The sequence below is a fragment of the Gadus macrocephalus genome, chromosome 11 (assembly GCF_031168955.1).
Source record: "Gadus macrocephalus chromosome 11, ASM3116895v1".
NCBI lineage: Eukaryota > Metazoa > Chordata > Actinopteri > Gadiformes > Gadidae > Gadus > Gadus macrocephalus.
Genome location: NC_082392.1, coordinates 21881265 through 21893460, shown reverse-complemented (window position 1 = coordinate 21893460; position 12196 = coordinate 21881265). Strand labels below are relative to the sequence as shown.

General features: G+C 41.6%; 1 protein-coding gene across 2 annotated transcripts in view; it reads right to left on the bottom strand.

Moving 5' to 3' along the window:
* cfap157 (cilia and flagella associated protein 157) overlaps positions 1 to 12057 on the bottom strand; it is a 29495-nt gene extending 17438 nt beyond the window's left edge. The window contains exon 1 of one of the 2 annotated variants that reach the window (XM_060065787.1): positions 11840 to 12057. In XM_060065787.1, coding sequence (XP_059921770.1) covers positions 11840 to 11979 — 140 coding nt within the window. In that variant the 5' untranslated portion in view covers positions 11980 to 12057. The remainder of the gene's footprint in view (positions 1 to 11839) is intronic. The other variant, XM_060065786.1, reaches the window with a different exon arrangement.
* Positions 12058 to 12196: the final 139 nt, after the last annotated feature.

Sequence of the window (12196 nt, the reverse complement as noted above, 5' to 3'; positions counted from 1 at the left end):
GGAGAAAGGGATTGTACTCTCGGAGCTGAGCTGCCGGACTGTCGCCGGAACAGCCGGAAAGCTTCGGCGGTAGTTCAGCTCCCGGAGTACCCCCGCCGGAGCTGCCGGACTGCCTCGGTGGCGGCCGAACTGCTTCGACGGCGGCAGTCCGGCAGCTCCGGTGGTGTCGCCGAAGCTTCGGCGGCAGTCCGGCAGCTCAGCTCCAGGAGTACAATCCCTTTCTCCTCCATGTCGCGGCTCATGGACTTCAGAGGGTCAAGGCAAAAGTCCCTTTCCCCCAATTCTCTTAAACCATGTCCAAGATATCCCCCACTAGTGTCTTTACTAGTTGTGAAAGTGCCAGATTACATTATTATATTATATAATATAATAATATATTATATTATATTATATTATATAGATATAGAGCTCCAGGAGTCCGAAAACTGCAAAAGTTCCTTCTTGTCCATGCTGTGGTTCAATCTGACAGCTCATTGGTCAATGGGCAGCAGATAATTTGCATTAAAGCTACAGACACCAGAAACAGCCTATTCTGAAGGTACTGAAACAGAAGGGAATAGTGGTAGGTGAGTTTTTTTTTCCTAAAAGCTATATCCAGCAAACATCTTTAAAAACATGTTTTCTGGAACTCAAATACTATGTTTACTTGTTGTGAAAACGCCATAATACGTCTCCTTTAATGACACGACAGGTTTGACAACTTTCACCTTATATTAAACTGTTAGGCATTGGAGTCCGAGAATCAATGTTCTTTTTTGAAAAGTAAAAGCCCTGAGGCTGTTCCTACCTCTCCACCTGGCCCTCTAGAGCACTAAGGTTGTTACCTCTCCACCTGTCCCTCTAGACTCTAAAGCAGGGCTGCCCAATTTGGGGCCCAAGGCCAAACTTGGCCCACGACCAATTTTATTTGGCCCACTCCTCACCCACTATCATTGTTTTCTGCCATCAACGCTCGGAATCTGCGCTCACTCTCATTGAATATTATTTATTGGTGCACTTCCATTCCTGACGAATAACATAGGATTTATTCCCTTGAAACCTAGCAGACTTTCTGCAGCAGAAGCAATTTCTCGCGCCACATCCGATTTTTTCTTTGCCACCAATTTAACCCTCCACATTGCTTCAACCATGAATGCCAGTAGCCCTTTCTTGCTTGTCAAAACTGAATAATCATTTACAGCTATAGCATGCCCCTTTGCAAAAGGGGCAAAGTCAACAGCTGTACTTTGACTGCCCAGCCTGCTCTCCTCCACCCTTCTGGCTGCCTCTGCATAAGATATTTTGTTTTCCTTCTTTATTCATTCAACATTTTCTGCTTTGACATAGTTTTGACACCCCCTGAACGGAAGCCAGGTGATCACCCCCACAGTTACAACACTTCACAGGTTCCTTGCACTCTTTTCCATTCATGATCCTTGCTACATCGTCTACACCTTTGCTTTCCTCTACACACAGCTGCCACATGGCCATATCTCTGGCACTTAAAGCATCTCAGAGGAGGTCTTTCATACTCTCTCACTGGGTAACTCATGTATCCCAACATGACTCTCTTAGGAACCACATCATCTTTAAAGGTAGGAGGACAGGAGCGGTCCCTCTTCCATTCTCACCCTTCCCCATTTGTTTTGCAGCTATGACATTAGCCCCCTTCAGAGAAGATAACAACTCTTGCTCAGACACTTCCAAAGACACATTATACACAACTCATTTAACCCCTGTACTAATCCGTTGCTTGAACATATCCACTCCCTTACCCAGCACATTTTTTATATTAAGCCCCTTGTCTTGTTGCCTTGCAGATGATAGAAATCCTCCCATTTTGCAGAATAGAAGCATGCATTACATCACCTATCTCTTTTTTTAATTCATTAGTCAATTTAAGGGGACTAGCAGCAGAAAACCCAACACCTCCCTTCACTTTGATCAGAACCTTAAACCCATGATCAGTTTTTTGGTCTGGTCTCATTGCTTTGGCCTGTGAATTATCCACATCACTGGCTGGAGAATGATATCCTCTCCCTTTCCTTTTGAGTCTATCCTCACCCACTTTACTCCATTCCCCCCCACCCCCATCCCATTACGCTCCCGTCGGCATGGGCCAACTCTGATTTAGGCAATCCCCAACTCAGCAAGCGATCGTCAGATCGAACAGCTGAGTTTGCACAGAGCCGTGCAGGGATATCGTTCCCGGACCTATACAGGCCGTCGGGAAATATCCCTACAAACAGATCCCCACAACACCCAAGCTGAACAACCCAAAAATCAACCAATTCAGAAATCTCCTTTAGCCGTTGTTCTGAAGTGTTTCACCTGGACAGCCTCAAATATGTAGGCATACAGACTCATCCTCCCCCGGTGTAACACAGAACGCCAGAGGAAGTATTTTCTTCCTGTGGCCATCAGACTGTTTAATGCATCTACCTCCTGCTGCAGAAGGGACTGTGGAGACACTATGCCCTGAGACCAATGTCACTTTATTTATTTATTTAATTATTTTTACCCAATTAATTTATTTATATATTTACTTATTTTTATTTTAACCCAATTTTCAATTAATCACTTTAGTTAATTTATGCTGCCAACAATTGCTGCTATAATATTTATCACTTTACCACTTTTACCACTAATACCACTTTTATCCAATCGCTCCTTTTCACTTATTTAGTTTGTACTTATTTTATTTCTATCTATTTTATCTATTTTGACTCTAACCCTGTATTACTTTCCCACCTTTGTATTGTAACTGTTGCATAGTAATTTCCCTCGGGATAAATAAAGCATCTTGAATCTTGAATCTTGAATATAGGGGCCGGGGATGAGGACAATGCTGTCTTTTCCATTGTTGCAGTCAAAGTTAAAGCCCACATGAGTAACACAATTCTGCAGACGTATGCATTTCTGGACCCGGGGAGTTCCAGTACATTCTGTACAGTCAGTTTGGCAGAGAAATTGGGCTTGAAAGGCAAGCCAGCCAACATCCTACTAAGGACAATGGGTCAACAAAAAATTGTGGGCACCACCATATTGACTGGTTTGGAAGTGTATGGTATTGATTCCAATGATTTTATTGAGTTGCCTAATACTTTAACTCATAACACTATGCCGGTGTCAAGGTTGAACATCCCACGTCAAGAAGATGTTGGAATGTGGTCATATCTGAGGAATGTAAAGCTTCACGATATTAATGCAGATGTGGATTTGCTCATCGGCACTGATGCAGAAAAAGTGATGGAACCCTGGGAGCTGATCAACAGTCAAGGCGAAGGACCATACGCAGTCCGAACAAGAGTTGGCTGGGTCATTAATGGACCACTTCGTGGTGGAGATAACAACCAAGTGAAGACTGGCTGCTCAGTTGTTACAACAAACTGAGCAAAAAGTGTCTGTTGCCTGGTTCCTTCATCTTAAAAGAGTTCTGTCGCTTCTGAGTCAAAAGAGGAGAGAACTTAAAGCCACTGAGAGCGATGAGGACGCCAGAGTTAAACGTTCTGTGGAACAGAAACTTCAGAGTTTTAAAGGCGCTCTTGTAGGAAAAACCTCGACTCCACAAGATTATGATGAAGCAGAAAAGGCAATCATTTGTTTTGTTCAGAAAAAAAAGGTTTGCGAGTGAAATCACCTCATTGAAAGGCGACTCAAACGTATCCAAGGACAGTCCTCTGTACAAGCTAGATCCTATACTGGAGGATGGAATTATTTGAGTTGGTGGTCGCTTGCATAAATCTGCATTACCATCAGAGACCAAGCATCCTGTTATCCTTTCAAGGACCTGCATGTTTCCCAGCTTATTACACGCCACATTCATCAACAACTTGGACATGCTGGTAGAAACCACATGTTTTACAGACTTCGACAGAAATACTGGATCATTAGTGCCAATTCTGCAGCAAGAAGGACAATAACAGAATGCACTGTGTGTATACGCCACAGAGGAAAACTTGGAGAGCAAAAGATGGCAGACTTACCTGAAGAGGGGATTATGCCAGACAAGGCCGCTTTCACAAACGTGGGAGTTGATTATTTTGGCCCAATCGCTGTCAAAAGAGGAAGAGGCCTTTTAAAAAGGTATGGAGTGCTCTTCACCTGTTTGACCAGTCGTGCAGTGCACCTTGAAGTGGCAGACTCCCTTGACACACACTCTTGCATTAATGCCATACAGAGATTAATTTGCAGAAGAGGCCCTGTGTCGAGTTTGAGATCCGACAACGGCACAAATTTTGTTGGTGTGCGAACAAAGAGTTAAAACGAAGCCTTGTAGAGCTAAACAATGCGAAAATCCAAGGTGCCTTGATTCAAGATGGAATTAAGTGGAGCATTAACACACCAGCTGCTTCACATCAAGATGGTGTTTGGGAACGTCTGATTCGCTCAGTACGAAGCATACTCACCTCAGTTCTTGGACAGCAGGTATTGAACGATGAAGGCCTGCAGATGCTGTATTGTGAGGTAGAGGCAATGCTAAATGACAGACCCATCACAAAGGTTTCGGATGCCCCAATTATCTTGAAGCCTAAACACCAAACCATATTCTTCTGCTAAAAGGCAAATCCATCTTTCCACCAGGAGAGTGGAAAGATGGATTTTTTGAGCAGAGTGACCTCTACATCCGAAGAAGATGGAGGCAAGTGCAGTATAAGGCAGAGCTGTTCTGGAAAAGGTGGACATCTGAATATTTACTTGCAATGCAAGAAAGACGAAAATGGGCTTATCCAAGAAGAAACTTCTCTCAAGGAGATATTGTCATCATTGCTGATGCTACAGCCCCAAGAGGATCTTGGTTGATTGGCAGAGTTCTGAGTACAAAACCGGACTCCAAAGGATTGGTCCGCTCCATCTGCATCCAAACCAAGACCAGCGTGTTGGAAAGACCTGTGACCAAGATATGCCTGCTCCTGGAGGCTACGGCATAAGACAATGGACAATATTCTTTATTTTTCTCCATCTGTCCTGTCTTCCATCTTTAATTTATATTTCTTCCAGCACAATCCATCCAGCTATCAGGAAGAATACTGTAGAATATAGTCTTAAGAGTTAGGGGCAGGTAGAGAGAATAGCTCCCCATATGTATTTAAGTAATTGGGTGTTTACACTTTTCCCTATTAGGGGGCAGAATGTTGGAGCTATGCAGTTCTTAGATTTAATTGTAAAACATTTTTTTAGTTTGTTTGCTTAATATAAAATAATATGACTATTTTAGTTTTTTTTCTCGTTTGTATTATAAATTAGTTAATTTGAGTTTATTTATGCTTTTGTTTTGAAATTATTACTAGCCTATAGAGGTGGCGGGCATAGGTAAGACAGGCACTGGGAAGGGTCATGGTTTTTTACCATTTTTTACTTTTTTTTCTGAGAAAAAAGCCTAACTTCTCATCCTAACTTAAAGGGAAACTTCACCCATTTCCATTAAGCTTTGTATCGTTAGAAACCCACTCATATTTTTGACTGGTCGTGCATCATTCCCTTCTTTTCTTGAGAGACTGGAGAGATCCTTATCGATCTCCAACACTTCCGGTTTAAGATGACGCAATATGACGATTTTTGCGTAGAAGTAAATAGGAAGTGTAAGAGGGGAGGATTCTCGTAAGACTACAAGCACTAGTCCCACCCCCCTATAGGGGGTGGGACCCACTGACGCTACAGAACTATTAGAGCAGTGCCAGTGGGTGGGACTTCACCAGCAGAAACTAACATCCACAGCGTCTGAAGCTAAGCTAACAGAGGCTGTTGATAAAACCTTTTCTCGGTCAAGACGGCACCAAATTAGAATTTTATTTTATTATTCGACTACATATAGGACCCAATTTCAATACATATTCATGCCTCCACCGGTGAAATGCTCCTTTAAGTTAGGGACTCAAAGATAGGAACATCCTATATAACTTCCTATTACAGAAGCAGTCCCTAACCTGTTGGCCGTTTCCTATCTTATTTTTGGCATCCTATCTTATCTTAATTTAGGTAATTAAGATAACCCTAACTGTTCTTTCAATCCGATTTTTCGATCGGCAATCGTCAGGTTATGTCTGTTTCTGCACTCAGAGTGTGCGTGAGATTGATAGAATTAGTTACTTTTAACGTTAACAGAGACTGTTGAGGATCTTTGTTAATGACGGCAAGCAGTGGTGGGTAATAACGCGTTAAAAGTAACGCAAATGAGTAAAAAAGTAAATTTTTCGGGTAACGAGTACTTTTCACGTTCCCTTTTTAAGTCTGTAATTTTACTCTTACTCAAGTAAATATTTGATTTAGAATTCTACTCTTTACTCAATTACATTTTCCATTGTGCCTTCATTAAAATTAGTATTTTGATAAAGACATTATCTTCGTTGACTAATACAAGCGTACACGTTAGCGACGCACCCTCCCTAGGTTGCAACATTGTTGCAATTCCATAGCCGAGGAGACGAGTCGACCGTTACGTTGGGACTGAGGACTAGAAACGCATGGATGCAGACGCGCAGGAAGATATTTTCGCCGGGGGTGCGGAGTTACGGTCCACGTATAGTTTATATAATTCTAATGTTACACTGTATTCTGCACACTAGGGTTGCCGCGGTATACGGTATTACTGGTGTTACCGGTGTTGAGGCCAACACCGATTACTCTGTGTTGCACACCGGCAACACCGTTTTTTTTGTTTGTTTTTTTAATAATAAAAAACAAATTCAGTAAAAATGAATAATATATTTATAATTAAGAAAATTAAAATGTGTAGAATAGGCCACAGTTCTGCTCTGTGCGGGAGAATTGTCGCGCCGAGAATTGACGTGCTTCCTTACAAGGGGTTACCATACAGGGGTTGACACTAGTTGAGATTATTCCTGGTTGCCCGAAAGGGCAAGTGCATTTTTTAGGGTTTGTTCATATACATTCATATATATTTAAGAGTTTCTAAAAACTGCAAAGCAACCATTTTCTTCCGTAAAATCACACAAAATAGATACATTTGCAATTGATCAGCGCGCTGTCTTCTCTTCTTTCGGACAGCGAGTTAACAGACACACAGCGCTACAGCGCGAACATAGCCCCGCCTCCTGTCACTCAATCGCAGTGCGGTCTCTGGCAGTGTTTCGGCACTAGTCACAGGCCACGTTTATACGTAGCAGGGTATTTATAGAAACAAATATTTCCCCCCCTCTGTTTTCCAAAATAACATTGTGCACACAGCATCGTTTTCAAAAAAGTTGTCGTTTACATCAAAACGCATAAATACGCCGTCGAGCGCCATTATAACTATGCCAAACCTATGGGCGGCAGTGTAGTAGAGCTTAGATCGGGCCCAGAAAATCAAGCCCGACCCGGCCCGAGCCCGTGCACGTTCTGTCCGAGCCCGGACCGACCCGACACATTAACCGTAATTATGAGCCCGAGCCCGATTTCAACCCGACTTTTTTTTTTAATACATATGTAACTTTGTACACATTTGTTACTAGGCCTACTCTGCTAAATATATATGTAAGGGATAATGTATAGAACGCCGGTCATTATCGGGAAAATAAGCCCCGACAGGACGAACAGTACACCGACCGACGCGCAGCGAAGGTGTCTTGCTTCGACTTATTTTCGACAATAACCGGTGACGTTCTATACATTATCCCGCTTATTACACGGCTACTTGCCAAAACGAAAAAATAACTTCACATGGTGTGTCTTTTTACAATTTATTCGTTACCAGCATTCTTAGTGTTGATCAGCAGAGAAATAATTTGTCTGCAAAGACGGTGACGTCACTTAGCAACGGAAGACGCTGGGCTTGACAAGTCACCGGACTACTACCCATGCAAGTGAACGGAGCGTTCCACGGCATTGAGAAGACCCGTGTAATAAAGGCCTACATTATTTCTGTTTATGGCATAGGTTTCTCCTCAGATTAGGCCAATAAACCAATGATATAGTGTATAACCTATGTATTATCTCGGGCAGAGAATCTAAACTCTAGTAGGGAGAAGGATAAAGCCGTGCAAGCCAATCAGAATCCTCAGAATCAACAACAACGAATAACACAAGCGTCTTCCTGTAACAAACAAACTGTAAACATAGGGCGCTCATATGACCTTAAGCATTTCCTGCCGCATAATGTGACGCTTCAGAACCTAAAACCCTGTTTCTCCCCATTGACACGACAACACACAACCGGCGTTTTCAGAAATCTCCACTTTGGCCGGAGTTTTTAGAAATGATCGTTTTCTGTGACAAAAACTGTGTTTTCGTGTAAATGAGAGGCCAAACCGCGTGGAAATATCTGCATTTTCCCTTCGTGTAAACGGGGCCTTAGTTATTTACATTTGCATAAAATCCAGATGAAAGCATGCAGGTCTACATATAACTGGGCGGTAGCTTTAATAGGTTGCAACGGTGGACTGAAATAACTTCATGGCACGATGTGACCATTTGGTATATAAGTAAACAAAGAAGAAGTTTGTTATTTTTTAAACACGTACTATGTGGAAGCTAACATTCAGCTTCAGATTGAGCTAGGATGAGTTTTCTGAGTTCCCCAAATTAGGCCAGGTGCCTCGCACCTCGCTTTTGAAACCTTAGTGTCAACCTCTGCCATAGCAACGCCGGTAAACAAACCCCGCGAAACCCAATCCCTACGTGAGCTCCCCGCGCTTCGGCCATCCGGAGGCCCATAGAGCTTTTGGCCGTGATATTATGATAGGCCTATATAAAATTATATTATACTATTATATATAGAGCGTTATAAGACGCCGTGAATTGGCGCGCTGCCAGCCGCTGTCACCGAGTGTGAGAGGAGAGTTGACGGAGAAGATGGCGGTTGACCTATAGTTTCAAAGTTAATACCGTTTATACCGGTAATACCGGTGTTGACACAAGCGTATTACTCGGTGTGAAAATGTCCACACCGCGGCAACCTTACTGCACACCACTCACAAACTTGTTCGTCATTGTCATGTCTGGCTCTGTGAGTGTGCGTGCATGCTATGTGCGTAGGCTGGATAAATCTGATTGCCCAATCAGCCAACCAAGTCAGTCTCGTTTGTGTTTAATTGGTTGTGTTCCTACAAAGCTCTTGCCTTTTGTCACATGCACAGAGCTTAATGCAAATTTGTTTGAAATTAAATTAAATTTTTTGTTGTACATATTGCTTTTGTTGTACAACTTGTGAAGAAATGTTTTAGGAGTGCATCTCTTTCTCTCCCTCACTCACTCACGCATTCTAACACGTTATGTATTTTTCATTGATCCAAGCACTCCAATACAAAAATGTAAAGTAACTTGCAATTTGAGTAGCTTTTAAAAAAAAGAAGTAATTTTTTACTCTTACTCAAGTAGCTTTTCCAATTGGAATATTTACTTTTACTAAAGTAGATTTTGAAGGAAGTAATTTTACTTTTACTTGAGTATAGATTTTCCTTACTCTACCCACCACTGACGGCAAGCTAGTAGCACTAGTACTACGGTCATGGCGGGTATTGGTACAGAGAACAAGAAGAGGTAGTAATAAAGTAGTAAAGTATTTCTTCCACCAAATTCAAAATTAAATGTCTTCGTAGGCGATAAAATGAAATAAAAATACAAATAATAAAAAGAAAGAAATCATTATGCGGTCTCTGTAGCCTTTTAGCCATCACATTTCTGTTGTGATGTTCCTCGTCTTCATTGTCATACAGACCTACTAGCAGTGCTGCTAGCATTTTCTTCTGTTGTTGACAGTTATTTTGAATTTAGGACAGGGTGTATGGCTACCTAACTTAGGGATCCTAGTTTAAGAAATTCCTAATTTAGGATAGTTCTGTAATGGCTAAATTCCTATCTTAAGATAAGATAGGATTTCTTCCTAAGTTAAGTTAGGAAACCTTCTGTAATATCAAAACCCCTAAATGCCTTCCTATCTCAAAATAGGATAGGGTTTCAGAGTTAGGAAGTTTCTGTAATGAGGCCCCAGGGGCCGTATTACAGAAACTTCCTAACTCGAAAATCCTATCTTATCTGTTTGGTAATTATGGTAACAAGGGATAGGATCGGATTTAGGAAAAAAGTCATTACAGAACGGCCGATCCTAAAGTCAGTGTTCTTATCTTAACTCCAGATAGGAAATGTGTATTACAGAAATATCCTAAATTATCCAAATCCCAAATAAACTGTCCTAATTTTAGGATGACCCATCAGCTCTCCTAACTGTCATTTACTTTTACAAATTAGCGAGATGCCAGCTCTTTTGTTACATGTAGCGCAGCAAAATCGTAGATGTAGGCTTAATGGTGATCTACGAAATATGTTAGTTGAAAGGCTTAATCCGTTATCCGTAATCCGACCCCGTAACTACGGAGACCTTTCGAGCATTCAAAGTTCTCCGTTGGGATGTCGGATACGCAATGCAATTCGCCGCCTGATCGATCTTATATGTTGACTACAAACAATGTAGTGTTGTATTGGTCCTTAATTTGCAAAGTAAACAATGTACAAAGTAAATAAGGTGCAAGGTCAAACCGGAGAAGTTATAGAGTGGCAAAGTCACGCCCCTTCCGGTAGAGCCCATGGGACCTATGAGATAGAAAAATATGATGTGTTTCAATGGAGAGAAAGTAATTATCTTCTGGTCCCAGTCTTTATATGCCCTGGATTACACATATGTTGTTTGTGGATTTAAAGGATAATTTTTCACGCAAAGAAAACAAAAAAATATCGCGAAATTTTCTGCCCCACTTGCCCCCCAGAAAAAATCATTGAAAGAGGTGAAAACCATTATAAATTGGGGCATGTGGCGCGTTTCAGTTATGCCGATGGGGAGATTATTGGTCTTGTCCACGCCACGCCAGTCGCAGGGAGCGTGACGTCACATACGAGACGTGTAGTCTTTCTCATTGTGTTTTCTCTACAGCCTTTAGCTGAACAATTGCACAATAAACGGTCAAACTCTTGACATGAAAAATTTGAATTTAAATCCACAAACAACATATGTGTAATCCTGGGCAATAAGAAAATAATTACTTTCTCTCCATTGAAAACCCATTCATATTTTTCTCTACCGGAAGGGGCGTGACTTCGCCACTCTATTACAGGAAATGATTTTGTTAGCGGACCAATCACAGCGCTTGTTGTCTCCGTTGCGTTGACGGATAATTAAAAAATATTGGATGCGCGCGTAAGCTTCATCTGATGCTAGGTAACAGACATAAAAGCTGAATTTCGATGCTAGATCGCCTACTTTGGATATCTTAACCTGAGATAAGGATTTCTAAATTAAGATAGGATATGTTTCTGTAATACCAAATTGAGAAAAATCCTCTTACACTTCTCCTATCTTAACTTAGGACTTAAGATAGGAGGTTCCTGTAATACGGCCCCTGCTCTGTATGTTTAATGGGGGCATGTTTTGTCCCATGTTATTTTAAAAACCAATGACAGGCTTCATGTCTCCCACTGATGGGCCTACTTCAAGCAGAATGTGTAGGCCTGGACCTCCAATGTGTCAGAGTATGTTCTGCTCTGTATGTTTAATGGGGGCATGTTTTGTCCTGTGTTACTTTGCTTTTTGCACTAAAAAAATGTCTTTGTATTTGAAGATACAGGCCCAAGGCCTAGTAATGTTCCATGTCTGTCTTCAAATATTTCATAGTACTTCAATTATTTTTGTAATTTAAAGAAGATAGATTTATGATTTTTTTTAACATTAATGTGAAGCACAATAAAAAGTGTCATTCATTTTTCAAATGACCTTGTGATAGTGTTGATTTTGCACACGCATGCTATTTATACCCATATTTAACTTAATATACTGAAAATTGTAAATGTTGGCCCACGAGCCTCCCCCCGATTATATGTTGGCCCTCCACTGGGAAGAATTTGGGCACCCCTACTTTAGAGCAGTTACCTCTCCACCTGGCCCTTCAGAGCTCGGACCTGCAGCCGGTAGAAGCCATCGTCCCGTTCAGACCTCTCCGTCGGGGCCGCGCTGACGTTACTTTTCTTTTGTGGCCTCTCTCCGTCTTTTCTATCATTCTTTTTCGACATGTTAGCGTATTCAGCATGTGTTTTCTGGGCGAGGGAACGTTTAGTGAGCCTAGTTACCGAGTAACCAAAACACACGCGTTACTAAGAGATGACGCTCCCCACTGGAACAACAGAACCAGATTTAAGCCATGTTTGTATAAAAAGACTTGATCATGATAATCACAATAGTAATGCAACAATACTAATAGTTATTCATATTATTATTATATTGTTAATG